The 25,832-nt window shown below is 53.6% G+C and overlaps 1 protein-coding gene and 1 pseudogene across 1 annotated transcript; one reads left to right on the top strand and one right to left on the bottom strand.

The window, feature by feature from the left end:
- On the bottom strand, positions 1 to 25,110 carry LOC135405027 (zinc finger protein 135-like; annotated as a pseudogene).
- LOC135404676 (gastrula zinc finger protein XlCGF7.1-like) lies at positions 10,423 to 12,702 on the top strand. The gene is made up of 2 exons (XM_064639413.1): positions 10,423 to 10,493; positions 11,483 to 12,702. Exons 1-2 carry the CDS (start codon positions 10,423 to 10,425, stop codon positions 12,273 to 12,275), a joined length of 864 nt encoding a protein of 287 aa, XP_064495483.1. The 3' UTR covers positions 12,276 to 12,702.
- Positions 25,111 to 25,832: the final 722 nt, after the last annotated feature.

Here is a 25,832-nt window from a genome sequence, read left to right as displayed (position 1 = left end):
TTACTGGTGGGTCCGTTGGTGTTGGGTCACATTAGAGCTCTGGGTGAAGCTCTTCCCAATCTCCCCACACTTGTAGGGCCTCTCACCGGTGTGGATGCGCCGGTGGGTGACAACGTGGGAGTTCTGCTTGAAGCCCTTCCCACAGTCGGTGCAGCGGAAGGGCCTCTCATCCGTGTGTGTCCGCTGGTGCCTTAGGAGATCTGAGCTGGTCCGAAACCTCTTCCCACATTCCAAGCACTTGTAGGGCCGTTCCCTGGTGTGGATGTGCTGGTGGGTGCGGAGGGTGGAGCTCTGCCTGAAGCTCTTCCCACATTCCCCACACATGTAGGGCTGTTCCCCAGTGTGGATGTGCTGGTGCTTGAGGAGGTCGGAGCTCTGCCTAAAGCTCTTCCCACATTCCTGACATGTGTAGGGCCGTTCCCCAGTGTGGAAACGCTGGTGTTTGTGGAGACTGGAGCTGCAGTTGAAGCTCTTCCCACATTCCCCACATATGTAGGGCCGTTCCCCAGTGTGGATGTGCTGGTGGGTGAGGAGGTGGGAGCTCTGCCTGAAGCTCTTCCCACATTCCAAGCACTTGAAGGGTTTCTCATTGCTGGGAGGCTGCTCAGGGACCACCAGCTCAGAGCTCCGCCTCAAGCTCTGGCCGCCTTCCCGGCACAGGCTGGCTCTTTCCTCCTCAGAGCACCCTGGGATGGCTTTGGAGCCCCTTCTGCGGGGGGATCTCCGGCCCTTTTCCTCCCCGCTGCCTTCCTGCGCCGGGGAGCCCTTCAAAACGGCCTCTCCCACCAGGGTCTCACGGGGGGATTTGTCCTCCGGGCTCTCCGTCCTCAGCTCGGGGCCTGGGGCAGGAAGCAAGAAGGACAGGCAGGGGATTTGCCTCCGGCCCACAGGGAAGGCCAAGGACATCCCCCCAACTCCGGCCCCGGCAGGACGGCGGCGCCAGCGGGGTTGTCCTGCAGCCGGGGCCATGCTCGGCTGACAGAGCCAGCACAACACCCGCCCAAAGGGACACTGACTGCCTCCTCACCTGCCTGGGGGGCCCAAGGCATCTTCCTCTTCCTCGCAGCCTCCTCCTCCATCCGCCCAAGCTTTGGGAAGGACAAATCCTGATGGGGGGAAAACAAGGGCTGAGCGCGTTGGCTTGGGGGTTCCTCCTGCCCAAGTCCATCTCTAGAACTCACCAGGCATCCTGTGTCCATAAAAACCTCCCAAACACCAAGATTCAGCCCAGAAAAACCCAAACCACCACCCAGATTCAGGCAAAGACCCCTCGGAAATAGCAAGAAAACCCTCGCCACCCCAAACTGCAAAAAGTTGAGATTCAGCTAGAAAATACTCCAAAATATGAAGATTCAGCCCATGAAAAGGTGATGGGGACTGAATTTAACCCTCCAGCAGGAGAGTTGTTTGATTTCAAGCTCATCTTCAAGGCGCACCCTGGGATTGGAGCCTTGGCTCTAATTAACCTCTCCTGTGCTGCCAAACAGCAGGAGCTGTATGGCCAAGGGACAAACTCTGTGATCCCTGTCAGTGTCCATGGCCCCTGTCAGTGTCCTTCAGGGAAATCGGGAGGAGGAAATGAAGAAACCGGTTTGGAACTAAATCGGTGGTGAAGTGAGAAAAACCTCCTTCCATGGAAATAAAACTCAGACAGTTTTTCCTGGGCTGAACGAGCTCATTCAGGGATGAAGGACTGGGACTTCTGTGGACACTTCTGCTGGTTTCTTTGGACACTTGTGTTCCTTCAGAGAGCCCCTGGAAACACTCTGCTGTTCACTCCCAGTGCCACCAGTGCCTGGGTCCTGTCTGCAGCAGCAGATTGCAGTGGGATGGGAGAAATGCTTTTCTGATCCTCTGGGCTGGACACAGGCACAGCCTGACCCTGAACCCAAGGGAAACAAAGACAAATTCCACGACTTTAGCTGGAGCAAGGGTGGGGGGTTTCCTGAGGGCAGCACTAACCAGACTTTTGTGTGTGTGTGAGACAGGCAGAAGCACAAATGCCTTGTTATTGCTTATTATTTGTAATATCTTACAGATCTATCATACAACACCTAAGAATGGATTCTGTAGAATATGTGCCATAGATATGATACAGAATATATCTGATTATTGCTTTATCTGTCTGTCCAGACAGATATTGTGTATGCAGAGATTGTATTTGAGGGATATGTTCCTCTCAATACCCTGTGAGCTCCACTCCCAGTGCCAGTAAATTCCTGAAGCTCCCCCTTCTGTGCCCTGCAGGTTTTGGCAGATTTGCAAGAGCAGGGGAATCATTCCCTGCAGCCCCTTTGCACTGTAGGAAATGGGAGCCCTGTGCACATCCTGCTGCCTCCAGATTCCATTCTGGGTGTGGGAACAACCCTGTGGGGAGCAAAAAAATGCCTGGTTCTGCAGCAGCTGCGGATGCTCAAGGGGCAGCAGGACCAAGTCAGGGGCCTGAAGGGGCCTGAAGGGGGCTTTGGGGTCCAGGAGGGTCCTGGGAGAGCTGGGGAGGGGCTTTGGGGATTGGGGGTACAAACCAGGACAGACCAGTACAGACCAGGACAGACCAGTACCTCCTCACTGTTTCCCAGATCTCTCCTGGAGCTGGGCCACCTTGTCCTGGGACACCTGAGCCCCCCCCAGTGCCCTCCCAGTACAGCCCAGTGCCCCCAGTACAGCCCACTGTGTTCCTGTCCCAGGGTGCCAGGTGATCCCTCTTTGAGGGGGGTTGGAATGGATTTGAGGGGGGGACTGGGGGAGATTTGGGGGGATCTGAAGAGTTTGGATGGGGATTTGAGGGTTTTGAGTGCCTTTAGGGAAGTTAAAAGAGGTCTTGGGGACATTGGGGGGTCAGAGGTACCTATGGGGGGAGGGGATTAAAGGGTAAATGGAGGTTAGGAGACATTTGGGGGGGGTTAATGAGGCCTGGGAGGGCAGAGGAGGGGCTGCACCAAGAGCAGGTGAGTCTTGAGACCCCCCCTGGTGTCCCCAAGACCCTCTTGGTGTCCCCAGTTCCTCCCTTGACACCCCGAGGCCCCCCTTGTGTCTCCAATGTTCCCAGGGACTTCCCATAGCCCTAATTCCGCCCTAGGCACCCCCAATTCCACTGCCCACAAACCCCTCCCCACTGTCCCCAAACCCCATCCCTGATGTCCCCAACCCTCCATCTCACCCCAGGAGCCCCACTGGACCCTCTGACCACAAAAACACCCCCACACACACTCACAGAAAGGCCAAGGGCATCTGGGGAAACACTGGGGAGAGTTGGGGGGCTTTGCAGGGCCCTGGGTGATTACTGGGGGATACTGGGACACACTGGGGGGAACTGAGGGACACTGGGAGGGCACTGGGGGGTTACTGGGGGATTATTAGGACACACGGGGAGACACTGGGAGGTTACTGGGCCATACTGGAGGTTACTGGGTGCTCACTGGAGGATCACTGGGCCATCCTGGGGGGTAGTGGGAGGTCACTGGGACACACTGACTGGTCACTGAAGGGGTCACTGGAAAGTCACTGGGATATACTGGGGTCTAGGGATCCCCTTACTCGAATGTGGTACATTTCCCTCCCGGATTTTGGGGGGCATCCCTAGGACCCCTCCTCTTTGGGGCTGGGGGACCCCCTGGACCCACTGCTGGGCTTTACGGGACGCCCCCAAAATGCCCTCAAAACCCCTGAAAGCCCCCCCTCGAAACATCAAAACCTTCTCAAGGTCCCCTCAAATGCCCTCAGAGACCTCATCCCTACCCAGCACCCTCTTAACCCTCTCAGTGACCCGCAAAACCCACCTGGGTCCCCCCAGTCCCCTTTAGGGACCCCCCAATCCCCCTCGGAGACCCTCAAAACCATCTAACACCCCGTAAACCCCCAGGAGATCCCAAAACTGCCTAAAAGGTCCCGCCAGGACCCCCAAACCTCCTCAGAGACCCCCAAACCCCACCTGGCACCCCCCAAATCTCCTCAGAAACCAAAACCCCCTCAGAGACCCCCAAATCCCTTCAGGAACCTTCAACCACCCCCTGAGTCCCCTCAGGACACCGAACTCCCTCAGGAACCCCTCAAAACCTCCTCGGTTATCCCCGAACCCCCCCGCTAAACCCTCCCGAGCCCCCCCGGGGGGACTCACAGCACTCAGAGCGAACCGCAGGCCCCGCCGCCATCACCGAGTCCCGGCTGCGCGCGCACCGCGGTCAGAGAACGCCGCCGCAGCCAATCAGCGCGCGGCCACGCCCCCGCAGCCCCGCCCCCGCCCCTGCCGCGTTGGCTGCCGGGAATCGGTGATGGCGGCGGGTCGGTCGGTGAGCTCTGAGTGCAGGCGGGGGGTGCGGGAGAGCGGGGTCTGGGGATCCCCTCGGGGGCTGCGGGGAGCGCGGCTGTGGGGGGAAAGGCTGGAGGGCTCGGGAGGGTTTAGCGCGGGGGGTTCGGAGGTTCGGAGGACCCTCTCAGGGGCCGCGGGGCCCGGAGGCCTCCCAAGAACCCGGATGTTCGATTCGATTCCTGACAAAGTCCCTCGGAGAAAAAAAATCAAACTCACCCAACCAAAAAAAGAACCCTAAAAAAAGGAAAAGTGAGAAAAAGGTGAAGGAAAAACTGCAAGGGCCAGGATGATTTTATTGCTTTGCTTCAGTTTTTCCTTGGTCTCCTCCTTCTCAGATTCTTTGCTCCCTTCCTTTACAGAAAGCTCTTCTGCTGTTCTGTGGTTTTGGGGTCCCTTGGAGGCTTTTAGGGGTCCCTGAGGGGGTTTTTGGGGGCTCTGAGGAACTTCGGTGTCGCGAAGGGACTTAGGGGGGAGGTTAAAGGTCCCTGAAGGGGTTTGGGAATCCCTGAGGGAGTTTTGGAGTCTCCGAGGGAATTGGGAGGTCCTGGGGGGCTTTGGGCGGGGGGCCTTTGAAGCAGTTTTGTGGGTTTCTAGGGGGATTTAGGGAGTTACAGACGGTTTTGAGGGTCCCTGAGGGGGTTTTTGAGGTCCTTGAAAGGGCCTGGGGGGTCCCAGGTGGGTTTTGCAGGTCACTGAGAGGGTTTAGGGGGTCCTGGGGGGGAGATGAGGTCTCTGAGGGGATTTGCGGTGTCTTTGAGGAGGTTTTGATGGGTCCAGAGGTGGATTTCTGAGGGGGTTTCAGGGGTTTTGCCTGGATTTTGGGGGATCTCTGTGTCAGTCCTGTCTGGCCACGGCCAACTAAAACTCCTTTGAGGCCATTTCCCATCCCACTACAGCGCCTCTGCCAGCCCAGTGGACCAACCCCAAAGAAAGGGGATCCCAATCCCCCCCTCGAACCCCAGAGACCCCCAAAACTCAGCACACAGAGACCCCAAAGGAAGGGGGGCCTGGGTGTCCCCTAAAGTCCAGCAGTGGGGTTCAGGGGATCTCGCAGCCCCCAGGGGAGGGGTCCTGTGGGTGCCCCCAAAAGTCCTGGGGGAGCAGAACTGACGAAGGGGATCCCAGTGCCCCCAGTACAGCCCAGTGACCTCCCAGTGACCCTCAGTACGGCCCAGTAACCCCCCTCAGTGACCACCCAGTGTGTCCCAGTGACCTCCACTACCCCTCAGGATGACCCAGTGATCCTCCAGTGAGCACCCAGTAACCCCCAGTATGGCCCAGTAACCTCCCAGTGTCCCCCGCTGTGTCCTGATAATCCCCCATAACTCCCCAGTCCCTCCCAGTGCCCCCTTGTTCCCTCCAGTGTGTCTCAGTATCCCCCAGTAATCCCCCAGTGCCCCACAAAGCCCTCCAATTGTCCCCAACATGTCCCCAGATGCCCTTGGCCTTTCTGTGAATGTGTGTGGGGGTGTTTTTGTGGTCAGGGGGTCCAGGGGGGCTCGTGGGGTGAGATGGAGGGTTGGGGACATCAGGGATGGGCCTTGGGGACAGTGGGGTTAAGTTTGGGGACAGTGGAATTGGGGGTGTCAAGGGGGGAGTTGGGGCTGGGGAGTCCCTGGGAACATTGGAGACACCAGGGGGGTCTCGAGGTGTCAAGGGGGGAACTGGGGACACCAAGAAGGTCTTGGGGACACCAGGGGGGGTCTCAGGACTCACCTGCTCTTGGTGCAGCCCCTCCTCTGCCCGCCCAGGCCTCATTAACCCCTCCCAAATGTCTCCTAACCTCCATTTTCCCTTTAATCCCCTCCCCTCACAGATCCCTTTGATGCCCCAATGCCACAAAAACCCTTTTTAACTCCCCCAAATACACCCAAAGCACCCCAACCCCCCCCAAATCCCCATCCAACCCCCCAGATCCCTTCAAATCCCCCCCAGCACCACCCTCAAATCCATTCCAACCCCTCCCCAAAGCAGGATCACTAGGCACCCTGGGACAGGAACACAATGGGCTGTATTGGGGGCACTGGGCTGTACTGGGAGGGCACTGGGGGTGGCTCAGGTGTCCCACGACAAGGTGGCCCAGCTCCAGGAGAGATCTGGGGAGCAGTGAGGAGGTACTGGTCTGTACTGGTCTGTACCCCCAATCCACAAAGCCCCTCCCCAGCTCCCCCAGGACCCTCCCAGAACGAAAAGCCCCCGTTCAGGCCCCTGACTTGGTCCTGCTGCCCCTTGAGTGTTTCCAGCTCTTGCAGAACCAGGCATTTCATCAGCAAATGTGCAGGTGACCCCAAGCTGGGGGTGTGTTGATGTGCTGGAAGGCAGGAGGGCTTTGGAGCACAGATGGTGTGAGGAGAGGCTGAGGGAGCTGGGGTTGTTGAGGCTGGAGAAGAGGAGGCTCAGGGGAGACCTCCTGACTGTCTGCAAGTCCCTGCCAGGAGGTTGGAGCCAGGTGGGGGTGGGGCTGTTGTGCCAGGAAGCAGCAGTAGGACAAGAGGGCTGGGTCTTGAGCTGTGCCAGGGGAGGTTTAGGTTGGATATTGGGAAGCAATTTTTTTCCTGGGAGAGTAATCAGGGCTTGGAATGGTCTGGGCAGGGAGGGGGTGGAGTCAGCGTCCCTGGAGGTGTTGAAGGTGAGAGTGGATGTGGCACCAGTGCCATGGTCTGGGAAGCACGGCGGGGTTGGATCCAGGGTTGGACTTGATGATCTCGGAGGTCTTTTCCAACCCAGCTGATTCTGTGATTCTGTGATTGCCATTCCTATGTCAGCACATGCTTGAGGCTCTATCCCCAGGGTGACAGAGATGTCTGTCCATATCTATCTCCAAGGTTAGTCTGTAAATGTGTGGTGTTAGAAAAGCAGGCTGAGTTCTGGGCTGGTTGTAGAAGGAGAAAGAAGCCCAGAGGCCAGTGCAAGCAGGCAGCCCTCAGCTTGCACATGATGTCCCCTCCCTGCAGGTTCCTGTCCTTGAGCCCAGGCCCTGAGGTGAGGCTGAGAAGTGGCGCGGAGGTGAGCCCAGAGCTGTCCCTGAGGTGAGGCTGAGAATAAGTGCAAGGCAGAGGTGCTGCTGAGGAAGGAGAGCCCCGTGGTGGGGAAGACCCTCGTGGAGGGGAGGAGACAGAATCTGTGAATGCCCATCCCCGAGAAGGTGCTGTGTCCATCCCCTGTGTGCCAGGTGAGCTGGGGCTTTGCTGCAGAGCTGCAGGCGCTGATTTGAGCGTCTCCAAGTGCTGAGATGGTGGGCACCCAGGAACACAAACTGTGCCTGGCCACGGAGCCTGCAAGGAGGAGCAGCAAAGAGACAGCCGTGGCAGTGTGTGGGGCCAGGTTGTCCCTGTGCCTTCCCCTGCAGGCCCTGGCTGTCCCTGGTGGGCCCCTGTCCATCCCCATCAGGTCCCTGCCCGTCCCCCCCGGGCTGAGCTCCCCCCAGGAAGTGCCGTGGAGCTGAAGCTGCTGCCATCCCCCCCCTGCAGCCGCTGCCCCAGCCAAGGGAGCAGCAAAGGCAGGGCCAGGAGCAGAGGCAGCAGCAGGGGAGCCCTGGGGGACCGGGAAGGTCTTGTGTGGGTCAGGAAAGAGGCACTGGGCACGAGGCCGGGGCTGTGCTGAGCAGGCCCAGCCCTCACATCCCCCCAGCCAACGCCGGCTGCCCGGGGGGCTTGGGAGGGACCCCCAGCCCGTGTGCCCCACACTGAGCTGGCAGAGAGAGAGCCAAGGGACAGGGCCACGGGCAGGGCCACGGGTGAGGGACAGGCAGGGCCATTGCAGGGCCACGGTGAGGGCACAGCCTGTGGCAGCAGAGCTGCCCAGGGCCGGGGGCAGCCGGGGGTGTTGGTACCAGGCAGTGCTGGGGCCAAGCAGAGCACGAGGCCTCTTGCAGACCCCTGGAGCAGCCTCCCACTTGCCAGCCCCACCCTGGTGGGGTGACACTTTATCCTCCCTACAGGACACTTCCCCCGAACTCTTTAGAGGGCATTTTGTGTCTCTTCCTGGTTGCTGATTCCTTCTGGGGGCCTGAGGGAGCCTCTACAATCCCATCCATGGCCACAATCTCCTCTCCAGAGGAGAGGAGACTGACTGCAGACTTTGCAGAGAAATTTGTATCCCTAAGTGCTGATCTATCTTTGGGACCCAAGGGATCCTCTGCCATTCCATCCATGCAGCAGGAGTCACCCTCCTGCCTTTGACTCCCTGCAGAGGAACAAGTGCCCTCTCTCTGTTTGGGAGAAGCCAGATGCTGCCCCTGGGCCATCAGAAGTGGTGCTGAAGCCTCTTTCAGCCCAGCTCCCGGTGCAGTTTTCTCATCCCCTCACCGAGTGCCCGCTCCCCCAGTCGGCACTGACCAACCACGGTGTTTGGCACACGTGGTTTGGTGGTTTGGAGAAACAGCCCTGGACTGGCAGGGGGCCAGAGAACCTCGAGGAACAGCCCTGGAGAGTTTTAAGTTACACTACAGTAATACAGCTTTTGATTAACATATAGCAACTCAATCAAGTCCCCATGAAATGACCTCACTTCCCTCATCCTCCCAATTAAACACCTTTTTCTGAGCTGAATCTTCATATTTTGGAGTATTTTTTGGCTGAATCTTAACTTTTTGCAGTTTAGGGGGAGGGGTTCATCCTTCTGTTTCTGAGGGGTTTTTTGCCTGAATCTCGGTGGTTTGGGTTTTTCTAGGTTGAATCTTGGTGTTTTGGAAGTTTTTTATGATCACAGGATGCCCGGTGAGTTCTAGAGATGGACTTGGGCAGGAGGAACCCCCAAGCCAATGCGCTCAGCCCTTGTTTTCCCCCCATCAGGATTTGTCCTTCCCAAAGCTTGGGCAGATGGAGGAGGAGGCTGCGAGGAAGAGGAAGATGCCTTGGGCCCCCCAGGCAGGTGAGGAGGAAGTCAGTGTCCCTTTGGGCGGGTGTTGTGCTGGCTCTGTCAGCCGAGCATGGCCCCGGCTGCAGGACAACCCCGCTGGCGCCGCCGTCCTGCTGGGGCCGGAGTTGGGGGGATGTCCTTGGCCTTCCCTGTGGGCCGGAGGCAAATCCCCTCCCTGTCCTTCTTGCTTCCTGCCCCAGGCCCCGAGCTGAGGACGGAGAGCCCGGAGGACAAATCCCCCCGTGAGACCCTGGTGGGAGAGGCCGTTTTGAAGGGCTCCCCGGCGCAGGAAGGCAGCGGGGAGGAAAAGGGCCGGAGATCCCCCCACAGGAGGGGCTCCAAAGCCAGCCCAGGGTGCTCTGAGGAGGAAAGACCCAGCCGGGAAGGCGGCCGGAGCTTGAAGCGGAGCTCTGAGCTGGTGGTCCCTGATCAGCCTCCCAGCAGGGAGAAGCCCTTCAGGTGCTTGGAATGTGGGAAAAGCTTCAGGAGGAGCACCGACCTCCTCACCCACCTGCACATCCACACTGGGGAACGACCCTACAAGTGTGGGGAGTGTGGGAAGAGCTTCAGGGACAGCTCCACCCTCCGCACCCACCAACGCATCCACACTGGAGAACGGCCCTACAAGTGTGGGGAGTGTGGGAAGAGGTGTCGGACCAGCTCAGATCTCGTCGTGCACCAGCGGACGCACACAGATGAGAGGCCCTTCCGCTGCACCGACTGTGGGAAGGGCTTCAAGCAGAACTCCCACCTTGTCACCCACCGGCGCATCCACACCGGAGAGAGGCCCTACAAGTGTGGGGAGTGTGGGAAGAGCTTTAGCCACAGCTCCCACCTGATCCGGCACAAGCACATCCACACAGAAGAACAGCTCGAAGAAGGGGTGGGAAAGGGGGGTAGGGGGAGGAGGGAGGGAGGGAGAGTGGGAGTGGATGTGCAGTGGGGGTGCCTTATTGTCCCCATACCTTGTTCCCTGGAGAGCGGGGGAGGCTGGAGAGAGGGGGGAGCTTAGAGAGCCCTGAGAGCCTGGAGAGGGGGGAGCTCGGGTCCCCTGTGCTGAGCCAGCGGTCGGGGCCGTGCTGTTGGTGCCAAACTGCCCCTGGTCAGGCTGAACCCAGAGCCCGCCCACGTGTCAGGGAGCCTGATCCGCTCCCTGCTCTCATTGCCCTGGGGCAGCCTCTGGTGTCCCCCCACCTGTGGGGCTGTTTGGTTGCCCTGGGCACAGCTGGCCCTTGTGTGGGTCCCCCCCTGCGATGGGGGTTGGTGTTGCTGGGTCAGGCCCCGCCGGCTCCATTGTCAGCCCGGTGCCGGCGGGGGGGACACAGTGGGTTTGGGGCCCCCTGGGAGTGCTGGGGGTGGGTGTGGAGCCCGGGAGCTGCCGAGTGTGGAGGGCAGAGCTGGGGGACCCCTGGCAGCCTGGAGGGGGGAGCACGGAGAGGGAGGAGCCCCAGGACCCCTGGGAGCCTGAAATGGGGGACACGGAGAAGGGGAAGCCTGGACAGTGGGGACCCCTGGGATCCCTGGGACAACGAAGTGGAGAACCTGAAGAGGAGGAATGTCTGGGAACGTGCACCCAAAGGCGAGAGTCAGAGGAGAAGGGACCCTTGGGACCCCCAACACCACAGAGGAGTCAGAGGGTCAGTCAGGGGTGACCCTCTGAACCCCAGAGGGAAGAGAACAGAGATGGGGAACTTCTGGGAGAATTTTTTTGGGCTGCATGTTCATAGTTTGGAGTATTTTTTGGTTTAACTGTAACTTTTTGCAGTTTGGGGGGGCGAGTGTCTTCTTGCTATTTCTGGGGTTTTTTTTGCCTGAATCTTGGTATTTTGGAGGGTTTTATGGACACAAGACGCCCAGTGAGTTCTAGGAGGAACCCCCAAGCCAACGTGCTCAGCCCTTGTTTTCCCCCCCATCAGGATTTGTCCTTCCCAAAGCTTGGGCGGATGGAGGAGGAGGCTGCGAGGAAGAGGAAGATGCCTTGGGCCCCCCAGGCAGGTGAGGAGGAAGTCAGTGTCCCTTTGGGCGGGTGTTGTGCTGGCTCTGTCAGCCGAGCATGGCCCCGGCTGCAGGACAACCCCGCTGGCGCCGCCGTCCTGCCGGGGCCGGAGTTGGGGGGATGTCCTTGGCCTTCCCTGTGGGCCGGAGGCAAATCCCCTCCCTGTCCTTCTTGCTTCCTGCCCCAGGCCCCGAGCTGAGGACGGAGAGCCCGGAGGACAAATCCCCCCGTGAGACCCTGGTGGGAGAGGCAGTTTTGAAGGGCTCCCCGGCGCAGGAAGGCAGCGGGGAGGAAAAGGGCCGGAGATCCCCCCACAGGAGGGGCTCCAAAGCCATCCCAGGGTGCTCTGAGGAGGAAAGAGCCAGCCTGTGCCAGGAAGGCAACCAGAGCTTGAGGTGGAGCTCTGAGCTGGTGGTCCCTGATCAGCCTCCCAGCAGGGAGAAGCCCTTCAGATGCCTGGAATGTGGGAAGAGCTTCAGTCAGAGCTCTCACGTGCTCCGACACCAGGACATGCACACTGGGGCACGTCCCTACACGTGTGGAGAATGTGGGAAGAGCTTCAGCCAGAACTACCACCTCCGCACCCACCAGCGCATCCACAGTGGGGAACGGCCCTACAAGTGTGAGGAATGTGGGAAGAGCTTCAGCCGGAGGTACCACCCCAGCACCCACCAGCGCATCCACAGTGGGGAACGGCCGTACACATGTGAGGAATGTGGGAAGAGCTTCAACCGGAGCTTTCACCTTCGTTCCCACCAGCACATCCACACTGGAGAATGTCCTTACACGTGTAGGGAATGTGGGAAGAGCTTCAGTCACAGCTCCACCCTCCGCAAACACCATCGCATCCACACTGGGGAACGGCCCTACAAGTGCTTGGAATGTGGGAAGAGGTTTCCAACCAGGGGGAATCTCTACACGCATGAGCGGACGCACACGGATGAGAGGCCCTTCTGCTGCACCGACTGCGGGAAACGGTTCAAGGAGAAATCCCATCTTGTCACCCACCGGCGCATCCACACCGGGGAGAGGCCCTACAAGTGTGGGGAGTGTGGGAAGAGATTCACCCAGATCGGTGTCTTGACCAAACACCAACGGACCCACCAGTAAGGGAAGCCCTACCAGTGCCCCGACTGCGGGAAGAGCTTCGGCCGCTGCTTCCAGCCCGAATGAAGCCCCTGATGGGGAGGCAACCCCTGGAGTCCAGTGACTGTCAGTCCATCCCTTTCCACCACAAAGGGCCAGTCCCCTTTCACAGGGGCAGCTTCTTCCAACAGAACCTTTCTTGTGGGGTGTGTCGAGATTCCTGCCTTGGCTGGGGACCCCCCAAGGTCAGTTCTGGAGGTTGAGAGCAGAGATCTCCCCACGAGCGTTGGTCTGGGGGATTTCCATCCATCTCTAATTAAGAATTATTGCTTTTGTGCCAGCTGGAGTAGAATTGCTTCAACAATTGCTTTAGTGTAGAGCACTGTCCTATCTTATCCTGTACTCCTGGTAGTTTTAGTGTTTGTATTGTGCAGTAAATAATTCTGATGAAGATTTTTTGTCTGGTCATTTAGAACCCTAAATAAATCAATAGATTTGATTTGCCATCATTAAAACCTTGGGGACAAAAGTGGTTCACTCACACCTCTCTAATTTCTCTAAACTGAAACTGTTGTCATTACCCAAGGCTGAGATTGGATCAGAATTACAAAGAATCAGAATGGCCCCTTGATTTAAGGCCAACTGCACATGGGGCTGCCTTGGGGGGAGAGTGGGCACCCAGACAAGGGAGTTGTCACCCCCCTGGACTCAGCCCTGGGGTCACCACATCTGGACTGGTCTGTCTGTCTGTGAGGTTCCCCATTCTGGAGGAATGAGGAAGAACTGGAGAGGGTCTAGAGGAGATCTGACAGGATGGAGCTTTTCTCCAATTGGATATAGAATGAAATCTCCACAAAGAGTAGCATTGAAAGTTCAGACTGAAGGTGAGGTAAAAGAAATGTCACTCAATGGGGACCCTTGTCCTGCAAGAGCTCACCCAGAGGGAGTCAGGATCAGCCCATGGCTTTGTGTTCCAGGGAACAGCCAGAGCTGGTGCAGAGACATCAGGGAGGGTCTAGAAATGCTGCTGGGAGGGGGTGGGAAAGCAGGAGGGGTGTGTGCAGCCTGCAAGGCCTGAGCAGCAGCAGGGCCAGGGCAGGACAGCCTGCAGGAGAGATGGCCAAGGGCTCTGGCAGGGCTGCAAGGCCCAAAGGCACCCAGGCCTTTGTCCCCTTGCCTCTGGCAGCTGCCTCTGCCACTCAGGCCACCACAACCAACTTTCCTGGCAGGTTGTGCACTTGGTTTCTGCCTCGACCCTCCCTCAGGAGCCTGGCAGGGGTTGCCCAGTTTTGGCCTTTGTTGTTCCTCCCCCTCCCATCCCAGTGCCCCCCAAACAGCCCTGAGCCAGCCGGGAGGGACAGGATCTGCTGGGCCAGGGCCTGGGGCTCAGGCCTTGGCCTTTGTGCTCCACAAAACCAAGGCAGGCTTTGCTCAGCATTGCAGGGGCCTGCCCAGAGCCTTTGTCTGCCTGCACTCCTGGCCTCCAAGGAGCTGCTCCAAGGAGTCCCTGGGGAGGCTTTGGCAGTGCCTGCCCTCAGTGGGGCCCAGCAATGCTTCAAGGCACTTGGAGTTTGGCTTCTGACTTCTTCAGCAGCTGCTTCAATCTTCTCTCAGCACCTCAGGATCATGGGCTGGGCTGCAAACACACCGTGGGGCTCATTAAAATGCAGAAATCCCTCAGGATCTCTTTGTCTTCCTTTAATTGTCTTCAAGGCAATTTCAAAACAAGTCTTCAAAGTTTGTACTTTTTTTTGTTTTACTTCAATTATGGATATTTTGTAGTACAGAGAAGAGTTGATAGAGGTGTTCTCCAAGTGATCTTAATGCTGAGTGTCTCCTCAGGAGATCCACACTGACCCTGTATGATCAACCTTGCTCCTCACTCCCCAACCTCATCAGTTCTGACATGGCCCATCTTGGACTGACAGCTGATGCAACTCCAAACACACTGTGGGACCCATTAAAACACTGAAAACCAAATTATTTTTCTTTCTTTAATTGTCCTCAAGACGTCAACAACTAATTGGAGTTGTTTTGTAGTTTACCTAAGGAGGAAGATTTTAAAGTGGACGACAAAAAAAATATATATTTTTTGATGAAAGGGAGTGATTTACACAGAGCCTTGGGATGCAAGAGGGTCAGGGTGCAAAGGATTTGGACACAAATATAAAGGGGCAAGAGAGATTAGTAGCATTTAATTATTGACCAGTTTAACAGTTATCAAGTGATTCAATAGCATTTGCTACAATTTTAACAGTGACTGAATTATAGATTCACAACAACAACCTTCACCCCACAGTCAATTCACACCCACACCCAGGCAGAGATGTGTGGACACATCAATAGCTGGCTGTGGAAAGGTCCCTCTCCCAAATTCTCCTTGTTGTCAGGGAAACACTCCCCCAAATCCCTTTGTGTTTGCCAACAGACAAGGGTCACAGCTGGAGGAGTGTTTGTTGAGGGGGATCAGAATTGTCCTGGGCATCAGTGAGGGTCTTTGAAGTGTTGCAAACTGGAGGGTTCCCGAGCTGGGAGAGGCTGCCAGAGGTGTCCCAGTGAGAGGGAGGTGCTGGGGAGCTGCCAGGGCCTCCCTCAGCCCCCTTGGTTGTGGGCTCCCAAGGGGACTGGCTTTAGTTATTTGCTGAATTTCCATCCTGGTGTCAGTAATGACTGGAGTTTCCAAAATATTTGGGAATTCTATCCAATCTGGTCCATTTGGGCTACAATTCAGGCAGGAAATGTTCCAAGGCTTTCATGGGATGACTGATTATCCTGTGTTCCCCATCTGATCCACTCTGGATTGTTCCCACCTTTATCATCCAGGAGCACCTGGTCCAGTCCAGGGACACTTCCCCACACCCCTGGCACAGTCCAGGGGCTCTTCATTGCTCAGCTGGTTTGGTCAAGGCTTGTCAGGAGCTCCTGAGATCATCAACCAGGCCTGAGGACAATGGGGGGAGGATGCACCACCACAGAGGCTTCTAAGAAAGATGGGGACAAACTTTTTGTAGGGACATCCCTGAGCAGTCTCCAAGGTGTTTGCAGATGAAAACATTGTGCTCATAGTCTAAGATAGTCCCAGTCATATATTTTACCAAGGCCAGTATTGGCAGAATATGGGGCAATGGATTTAAACTGGAATAGGGGAGCTTTCTATTGGATAATAGGAGGAAATATTTGCCAATGTGTCTGACAAGAACTGCAACAGGTTCCCAGAGAAGAGGATGTCCCATCCCTGGATTTGTCCAAGGTCAGGAACTTTGAGCAGCCTCAATTAGTGGAGATGTCACTGTCTATGTGCAGGAGTTTGGACCACATGAGCTTTTATATCCCTTCCAAGCCAAACCATTCTGTGATTCTTTGAGTCTAATATCCCAAATTCCTTCTCCAAAGTATGTCCATGTTGAGGACATGAATTACCATGTTTTTGAAGAAGCCATTCTAAGCCCAAAAGGTAACAAATTAATTCCGAGGAAGTTCCAAGGTATCTGTATGAAACTTTAAGCAAGTGGGTCAATGGCAGAACCTCTCAGGGTGAGCTTGCAGCTGAGGATGGGGGATTCGGCCTCGGGCTCTGAGACTCATGATGGGCAGCCAGAAAGGGGATTTGGGGACTGGGCAAGACTTGTCCTGGGATGTCTAGGAAAGAACCAAAGCAAGGGGAGGATCACAATTGTCACTGGAGGAACAAGCATGAGAAAACAGAGAGCAAAGAGGATGAAAAAGCTGATCCTGTTAAACAGGAGGCTGGTCAAGACATGTCCCTGGCTGTGCCCTGCAAGTGATCCCCACAGCCTGTCCCATTTTCTTAAGAACTCCATTGCCAAGAATTTTCTGTGGGGAGGGACCTCTCTGCTCCTGGCACAGATTGTGGCCCAAGTTCCAGCCACTGCAGCAGGAGCCACAAATAGTCAGGTCTGGTGTTCTCTGGGGGGCCAGATTCTGCCCAGACTGGGGGGGGTGTGTGTTGGAAGCACAAAAGAGTGAAGAAAATACCAAGCTAAACACCCAATGTAGCCTGACTTTGTCCCTAAGTGGGGGCTGAGAACTGGACACAACATGTGCAGGGACAGATGGAGGGGTTTGTCCCCCTGGCCCTGCCCAGAAGGGACACCTTTCAGGAAGGGTTGTGGCCTTGGCTGTGCTGAGGGTTGACCCGGGCAATGCAGCTTGGGATTGCAGTGGCATTGTCAGGGCTCTGCAGAGCTACATCACAGCTCCCCTGTGACATCACATCTGCCCTATGGTGTCACATCCATCATATGACATCACACCTCTCCTGTGATATCATATAATCCCTGTGACAACATGTCCTCCTGTGACATCACATTGTCCCTGTGGCATCACATCTCCCCTATGACATCACACCTCCCTGTGGGAATTGACTGGATGGTAGGCCTTGAATTTGAGCAGTTGCAGCTCTGAAGTTGCAGAGGAATGTAAACAACTCTAAGGAAATATTTACTGCAGTGCCAGACAGAACAAATGTAATGCAGCCGAGACCAAAGGTCACCAATCCAAATGTGTGTAGTGTCACCAATGAAAGTATGTACAGGGTCTTCTGTGTTACCAGTGAAAGTACCTACAGTGTTTTATGTTTGAGACTTTTAACCAATTATGTTGCAGCACAATAGTATACAAAGAGTATAAAAGAAACACTTGAGAGCAATAAAGTAGCTGTGTGCCTTTCCCTGCTATCTGAGTGCATTCTTGGCCGTCATCAATTGATGAACATTGATGCGATTTATTGCACAGAAGATTTACTGCAAGGAGAATTCCTTGCATAAGACTGCAGACCTTAGAGTGATGATAGAGAAGATTTATTGCAGAGGATTTGCCACAGACCTTAGAGCGGTAGGGAGGGGATTTATCGCCGTGGACCTGAGAGCAGTGACTGTGGACCTCAGAGCAGTGAGGATGGAACCCCAATGGAGCATTTGTCAGCAGACCTCAGAGCCGAAAAGTAAGTCAAGACCTACAGACACCTGGAAAGAAGGTGAGCCATTCAGGAATAAATAATGGAAGCACAGATATCCATGGAGGAGGAATCTGTTGGCATAGTGCTAACAGAGATACTAGAGAAGCACAGTGTGAGATATCAGAAATGTGTGCTCTGCACCTTATATAGTTGGTGTAAAAAAATGGGGTAGATGCTCAGCCAGCATTTGGTACAGACATCTGGGACTCTGCAGGGAGAGTGCTTTTTAATGCAGCCACTGAGTCTCTTAAGCAGGCTGCCAGCATCCTGAAACTGTGATGAACTGTCTTTAAAACTTCAAAAGATCATGCTTCTAAAAAATCACCACCCTTCAAGCCAGAAAATAAAGAAAAACCCAGCAAATCACCTTCAGAGACAGTAAAAAGAGAAAGGCCACCCCTCCTCGCCGCTGATACGAGACTTTTCGGCCATGCAGTCGCCCTGCTGGAAGGGGTAGCACATCGCTGCCCAGCGTGCACTGCACCGATCGAACAGTGCGAGTTCCAGTCGTGGCCGCTGCCACCCCGCGCGGAGTTGTGGTGCAGACGAACACCAGAGAGCCACTCCGGCTGCTGGAGAATCCTAAGGGCGTGGCGGAGCAGAGCTGGCAGCGCCGCACGGGTAGGGCCGGAGTGCCCGGGAGCCGGCGAGAGGACAGCCTGGCAGCAGCAATGCAAGAAAAACCAGGAACGGAGCAGCCCCAGAGGGAAACAAGAACAGAGCAACCCCGAAAAAGTGCCACTTCTCGCTGACAGGAGAGGCAGGCTAGAGAACTGCCTTCCCGTATCTCTGTTAACTCTCGTGTTAATTGCGTTGTGTGTCCAATGTCGCCGTGAGCTCACAGTGTTGCTGACGGTACCGTGCTGGCGTGTGTGTGTGTTGGGGGTTGTGTGTGCGTGGAGAAGCGACCATAAGTTTGTTAGTCACTGTTAAACCCCAGAGATGAGAGTCCAGGAGACTCTCCTCCCGTTAGAACGGCAGGAGAGGCTGCAGTCAGAAAGAGAAACAAAAGAGTCTTCTTTCCCTTTTCTGCTACTCTTGAGGAATAAGTATTTAAAACAAACAGGTACACACCTTTCCATAGTTCTCGTTTCCATCTTTTAACTCCTGCCATTTGGAAATTAGGGAGAGACCGGGGATTTGCCCCGCAGAAACCAAGCATGTAAGTGGATGAGAAAAGAAAGCAAAATCTCTCTCTTTAGTCCTTCTAATCACTTGGAGAGAACTTAAAACCAAAGAATTGCGTTTAACTGCAAGCTAGTATGCAGACAGTTTTAGGGAGTTTTTCCGGGAAATGAGGCTTTGTACAAAAGTTTTAGTGAAACGCCTTCTTGATTGTATTGTACCCCTATAAAAACCTTCTGCCAAAACTTTGTATTCAGAAAAAAACCCCAAACAAACAGGGTTTTGACAAAAATGATAAAAAGCCCTCCTGCAAAACTTGCCCTTTGCCTTAGCAGAGAAAGAGATAAGGTGTTAATAGCTCACACAATAGAGATAGTTTGTTGCCTAGGAACCGAGTGGGAGGCTTAAACCTCCTCTGGCCCAACTCAAAAAAGTTTAAATTACCAGTTTCTCGGGGCTGGGGTGTAGAACCCCCCTGCTTTCTAAAAACTACAACTTTGCAAATAAGATAAATGGAAAGCCAGCAGGCTGAGGATTTCCTTAACTCTTAGATAAAACATCTTTCTATCTCCCTGTTATAAACTGAGAAGTGACCGTGACAGTGGAGTGACCCTGTCAGGTTCTGTGTGTACTTTGCTCAGGGTTTCTCTAGACCCTCAGTCTGCAGGAGTGGGGGAACTGTCTTCTTGAAGCACCCCCACAGCTGGTGCTGTGAATACAAGTGGTTAAAGCCAGAGGCCTTCCCCTGGGTTGGCATTATGCTGATCACATCTTTAGAATTGTGTTTAAAAAGTTTACTCAGCTGATTTTTACATGATCTTACAACTAGTTATTTGCTCTCCTTTGTGCTGCTTATGTTGTGAATTTTGTTCTCTTACCAGAATTTCATAGACAAAAAACCCTAAAAATACAAGCAGATAATATGGATCACATCTAAAGAACCAGCTGTAAGCTGGAATCTGGCCTTCTCCATCCATTATAATTTTGGAAAAAGAGAGAAAACAAAACTAAATCTTTAATTTGATCCCAAGTGCAAAAAATGTATAGTCTGTATTGAAAAGACCTGAGATGCACCCGATGTTGTAATTAATATGACTAGCAATACCTTTAATATGCCTTCAAGTGATCCTTATTCGTTTAGTTATATCACAAATCAAAAAGTATTCACTCTCAATCTATCATTAGTAATTCCCATGAATAAGAGGAGCCAATCTGTGGCTCTGGTGAGCCAAGCCCGAGACTGAGAAGATGATGCAGAACACAGTAAATGAGAGAAACTGTTCTAATTGCTTTTGTCATCTTTGTATTAATCAGAACAATAACTACAGCCATGCATTAGCCATTGAATGCAGGCCATGCATCTTGAAGAACAAAATGCATTGTTTTTTTCTTTCTTATATAGCAGGCCTCTTGCCCTAATAGATCCCTGAATCTACTATTCCAGAGTTAAGAAAGTCTCTGTCACCAACAATGTGTTTTAACTTATTCTTTCTGTATGTGGTGTTGTATTGCTGGTGGGCGAGGATCAGAGTTAGAGTCAAAACTTGCATTTTTCTCCAGTATAGAGGGTTATAATATAATTGAATTTGTATTATGAATTAGCTAAAATTTGAAAAACAAACTCAAAATTCTGTATCATATCCAGACTGGAAAGGCTTTGAAAGGGTGGATTGCTTGTATAGTTTGAATAGTGCTGTCAGGTTGCCAGACAATACCATAGTTATTGATATTATGTTTTATTGTCTTTCATGGAGATGGGTGTTGTTTATATATGTTTTGTCCCAGTGGTTTTATAGCAAGTGGCAAGGATTGTTTTGAATCTCTCTCTCTCCTCTCTAACTACTGCAACATATGAAGGAAACCTCTTAGTTTACGAGTCCACACAAGATTATAAATAACAGTGCATGGGGTGCTGGGCCTCACGGAAGAAGGGCCCTGTGTTGAAAAGCAAAGAAAGTGTCTAGTCCCCCCATAGGCCCCAGCTCGCATCATGCCTGCAATCTTTTAATAGACTGCTAACTTCATAGCATGGTGGTTGGTTTAAGCAGCTCTCCTGCGACATCACAGCTCTCCTGCGACATCACAGCTCCCCTGTGACATCACATCTTTCCTGTGTCATCACATCTCCCTCATGACGTCACAGTCATCATATGACATCACATCTCTCCTGTGATCTCATATCATCCCTGTAACATCCCATGCTCGACTGTGACATCACAGCTGCCCTGTGACTTCACATCTCCCCTATGGTGACACATCCATCATATGACATCATACCATTTCTGTGACATCACACTTCCCATGTGACATCACAGTTCCCCTGTGACATCACATCTTTCTTGTGACGTCAAGGATTCTCTAGGACATCACATCCATCATATGACATCACATCATATCATCCCTGTGAAATCACATCCTCCCCATGACATCACAGCTCTCCTGCGACATCACAGCTCCCCTGTGACATCACATCTTTCCTGTGTCATCACATCTCCCTCATGACGTCACAGTCATCACATGACATCCCATCTCTCATGTGATATCACATCCTCCCCTGTGACATCACAGCTCCCCTCTGACATCACACCTCCATTGTGACATCACATCTCCCCTATGACATCACAACCATCATATGACATCGCACCTCTCCTTTGATATCATATCCTCCCTGTGACATCACATCCTTCCTGTGACATCAAATCCTCCCTGTGACATCACATCCATCATATGACATCACATCCTTTCTGTGACATCACATCTCTATTACTTCACATCCATCATGTGACATCACATCGTCCCTGTGACATCACACCTCCCCATGATATCACAGCTCCCCTGTGACATCACATCCTCCCCCTGACATCACATCCTCCCTGTGACATCACATCCTTCCTGTGACATCATATCCTCCCTATGATGTCACATCCATCATATGACATCACATCCTTTCTGTGACGTCACATCTCTATGACTTCACATCCATCATATGACATCACACCTCTCCTGTGATATCACATCGTCCCTGTGACATCACACCTCCCCATGATATCACAGCTCCCCTGTGACATCACATCCAGTCACATCCAGATCCATCCCAAGGCTGGGGGTGTGTGTGAGACAGGCAGAACCACAAATGCCTGCACAGCCCAGAGCAGTCAGTGTGGGACTGTGCTTGCTGCTGCAGAGACCCTCAGGGAACAAATACAGGCAAGAGTTTGGGGGTGGGGGCTGTGTCCCTAAGGAGGACACTTGCCTGATTATTGCTTATTGTTTGTAATATCTTATAGATCTATCATACAACACCTAAGGATGGATTCTATAGAATATGTGCCATAGATATCTGGGTTGGGTCTGGCTGAGCTGCAGTTCAGTTCCCCACAGCAGCCCTCCCAGGGCTGGGCTTGGCATTGGCAGCTGGAAGGGGGTTGAGAACACCCCAGTGTTTTGGCCACTGCTGAGCACAGCACCAACCCTGGGACATTCCTTCCTTAGCTGAGGGCAAGAGCCTGGCAGGGGACCCAAGTAGGCCAGCTGAGCCCAACTGACCCAAGGGACATTGCAGACCATGGGAGGTCAGCTCAGCTCTAAAAGCTGAGGCAGGGAGCAGGAGGGGGGCATTCATTGTCTGATGGCTGCCTGCTCAGGAACCGTCCCGTGGACCCAAGCCCTGCTCCTCGGGAGTGGCTGACCATGGCTGCTCATGGGAAGCAGAGAACAAACCCTGCTATCTTTTGCTTTAAATAAACTGCCTTATCTCAACCCACCAGTTGTTTTTTTTCCACCTTACTCTCTCCCCTGTCCTGTTGGGAAGGGGAGTGATAGAGCGGCTGGGAGGGCACCTGGTGTCCAGCCAAAGTCAACCCACCACACACCTGAACACTTCCAGAGACTCCACCACCTCCCTGGGCTACTTGTTCCAATGCCTGAACACTCTCTCAGTGGAAAAAGGTTTCTTTAATATCTAATATGAACCTTGCCAACGCAATTTAAAGCCATTTCCTCTCTTCCTGTCACTATAGCCTTGGCAGATCAACCCACACCCCACTAAAACCTCCTTTCAGGTCATTGCAGAGAGCAATGAGGTCCCCCCTGAGCCTCCCCTTCTCCACACTCAACAAGCCCAGTTCCCTCAGCCGTCCCTCAGCAGACATGTTTTCCAGAGCCTTCCCCAGCTCCGTTCCCTTCTCTGGACACGCTCCAGCCCCTCAAGGGCCTTTTGGCACTGAGGGGCCAGAACTGGACACAGCACTCCAGGTGGGGCCTCCCCAGTGCCCAGCACAGAGGGGCAATCAGTTCTCTGCTCCTGCTGGCCACACTCTTCTCCACAAAGGCCACGATGCCCTTGGCCTTCTTGCCCCCCTGGGCACACTCTGCCTCATATCCAGCCCCTGTCAAGCAGCACCCCCAAGTCCCTTCCTGCTGAGCAGCTCTCCAGCCCTTCTGTCCCCAGCCTGGAGCGTTCCAGGGGTTGTTGGGATCCAAGAGCAGGCCCTGACACTTGGCCTCATTGATCCAGCCTGTCCAGATCCCTCTGCAGAGCCTTCCTGCCCTCCAGCACATCCACACTCACACCCAGCTGGGTATTGTCCATGACTTTACTGAGGGGACTGGAAGGCCACAATTAGGTCACCACAAAGCCTTCCCTTCTCCAGCCTCAACAATCCCAATTCTCTCAGCTTTTCCTCACAGAAAGGTTTCAATAGACCTCAAGTGGCTGAAGCCCTGGGTTTGGCCATCAGGACTTGTCTTTCACTGCTGTGGTCTTTTAATAGAGCAACAGAGAATTGCAACAAAAAACTGAAAACATTGTAAATTTTGTTTCAGAATCATTGCCTTGAACCTTTGTTCGAGGTTGGGAATGGTTTGTCTCCCTTGGCAGGGAGGGTCAGTACTCTTTGTCAGTCTGACATGACTGCCCAGGTCCCTGATTTTATCGTGGCCAAAATACTGGGCTTGGAAACCAAACCAGGAGCTGGTAGGTAACAGCAGCTTGAAAAATGGGCTGATGCCTAATTGATGTGACAGAAGGAATGAAAGACTCGTGACAGCTTAGAAAAAAATTGGGCTTTTCAGTGCCTTCCTCAGGTTAGGATCACTGCCTGTGTCTTAGTGGAGGAAGATGTTTTTGTAACTTTATTGAAACTTGTTAGTAAAATGTGCCTGAATTCCTAAGGAAAGAACCACTGTGAAATCTTTAAAAACCAAATGGAGATTTCCAAAGTGTAGAAGTTGCTATTAATATTTTGGCCGTTCCTGTGGCATCTTTTTGGTGTATGAATAACTCTGAGAACAAGAACGTGTTCTTAATTATAACACATTGTCAGGTCTGTTTACTGCTAATTACTTTACAAGGTTGAGAGAAGAGTTTAAGATGAAAGTTGTGGGGTTACTTGCAAAGTTTTTGGTACAACCAATGTGGTTGAACCTGGTGGGGAAATTTGCCCTTAAGTTGGTTTTGGCAGATCTCATGAGTGTCTGAGGCAGAGGCCAACCCAACTGGAAAGAGCCTTTCAAGGGTGACTAAGATGTAACTAAATTACCTTTTTGGGAGGTGGGGAAAGCTGATGTCAGGAATAAAATTTCCTATGTTAAGCTTAGGTAAAAATATAATAATATAAAAATAATAAAATTATTTTAATGGTCTTATTTATGGGGTTTTCACTGTGCTTATGTTAGTACTTCTGAGTGTTTGATTGTGACAATAATGGAAAGCTTTGTGGTTTGGTTTTTTTTTTATTTTTCATGTTTTGATACTTTGGTCAAGGCATTAACATTAAAAATCATTCAAAATTTTAATTCATCTTCAAACACTGAAAGAGATTTGAAATGAGGTTAATGAGAACAGTGAGGGAAAAAAAAACCCGAGCCCAAAACCAAAACAACCCCAAAAACTGTTCATTTTTCCATTGTATTTTAAACAAGGAAGTCTGTAGAGCAGCAGAAAACAGGACACGTGGGCAGGTGTGAAAGTCAGACTGGGGCTTGTTGCACTGGTTCCAGTGCTCTTTGCTTCAGTGTAACTGGTCATTTATCAAGGAACAGGGTAGTGGTGAATTTGGCTTTCAGACTAAAATGAGGTTAAAGTTACAAATATTCAAAAGAATAAACTGATGTTGGAGTGCAGATATTCAAAATCCTGAAGACCTTTTGAAACCTTTTTTGTGTGTCAGTCCTACGGCCAAAGCTCTTCCCGCAGTCGGGGCACTCACAGGGCTTCCCTTAGCAGTGGGTCCGTTGGTGTTTGGTCAAGGTAGAGCTGTCGGTGAAGCTCTTCCCACACTCCCCACACTTGTAGGGCCTCTCCCCAGTGTGGATGCGCCGGTGGGTGACAAGGTGAGCATTCTGCTTGAAGCCCTTCCCGCAGTCGGTGCAGCGGAAGGGCCTCTCATCCGTGTGCGTCCGCTGGTGCACGAGGAGACTCCCCCTAGTCTGAAACCTCTTCCCACATTCCAAGCATTTGTAGGGCCTCTCCTCGCTGTGGATGAGTTGGTGGGTGACAAGGGTGGAGTTCTGCTTGAAGCCCTTCCCGCAGTCAGTGCAGCGGAAGAGCATCTCATCCGTGTGCAACCGCTGGTGCACGAGGAGATTGGAGCTGGTGTGAAATCTCTTCCCACATTCCAAGCACTTGTAGGGCCGTTCTCCAGTGTGAAAGCGCTGGTGGATGCGGAGGGTGGAGCTCTGGCTGAAGTTCTTCCCACATTCCAAGCACTTATAGGGCCGTTCCCCAGTGTGGATGTACTGGTGGGTGCGGAGGTTGGAGCTGCAGTTGAAGGTCTTCCCACATTTCCCACATGAATAGGGCCGTTCTCCAGTGTGGATGTGCTGGTGGGTGAGGAGGGTGTTGCTCCTGCTGAAGCTCTTCCCACATTCCAAGCACCTGAAGGGCTTCTCCCTGCTGGGAGGCTGCTCAGGGACCACCAGCTCAGAGCTTCCCCTCAAGCTCTGGCCGCCTTCCCGGCACAGGCTGGCTCTTTCCTCCTCAGAGCACCCTGGGATGGCTTTGGAGCCCCTCCTGCGGGGGGATCTCCGGCCCTTTTCCTCCCCGCTGCCTTCCTGCGCCGGGGAGCCCTTCAAAACGGCCTCTCCCACCAGGGTCTCACGGGGGGATTTGTCCTCCGGGCTCTCCGTCCTCAGCTCGGGGCCTGGGGCAGGAAGCAAGAAGGACAGGGAGGGGATTTGCCTCCGGCCCACAGGGAAGGCCAAGGACATCCCCCCAACTCCGGCCCCGGCAGGACGGCGGCGCCAGCGGGGTTGTCCTGCAGCCGGGGCCATGCTCGGCTGACAGAGCCAGCACAACACCCGCCCAAAGGGACACTGACTTCCTCCTCACCTGCCTGGGGGGCCCAAGGCATCTTCCTCTTCCTCGCAGCCTCCTCCTCCATCCGCCCAAGCTTTGGGAAGGACAAATCCTGATGGGGGGGAAAACAAGGGCTGAGCGCGTTGGCTTGGGGGTTCCTCCTGCCCAAGTCCATCTCTAG

Source organism: Pseudopipra pipra, chromosome W (assembly GCF_036250125.1).
Source record: "Pseudopipra pipra isolate bDixPip1 chromosome W, bDixPip1.hap1, whole genome shotgun sequence".
NCBI classification, from domain to species: Eukaryota; Metazoa; Chordata; class Aves; order Passeriformes; family Pipridae; genus Pseudopipra; species Pseudopipra pipra.
This window is presented reverse-complemented; position numbering and strand designations above follow the sequence as displayed.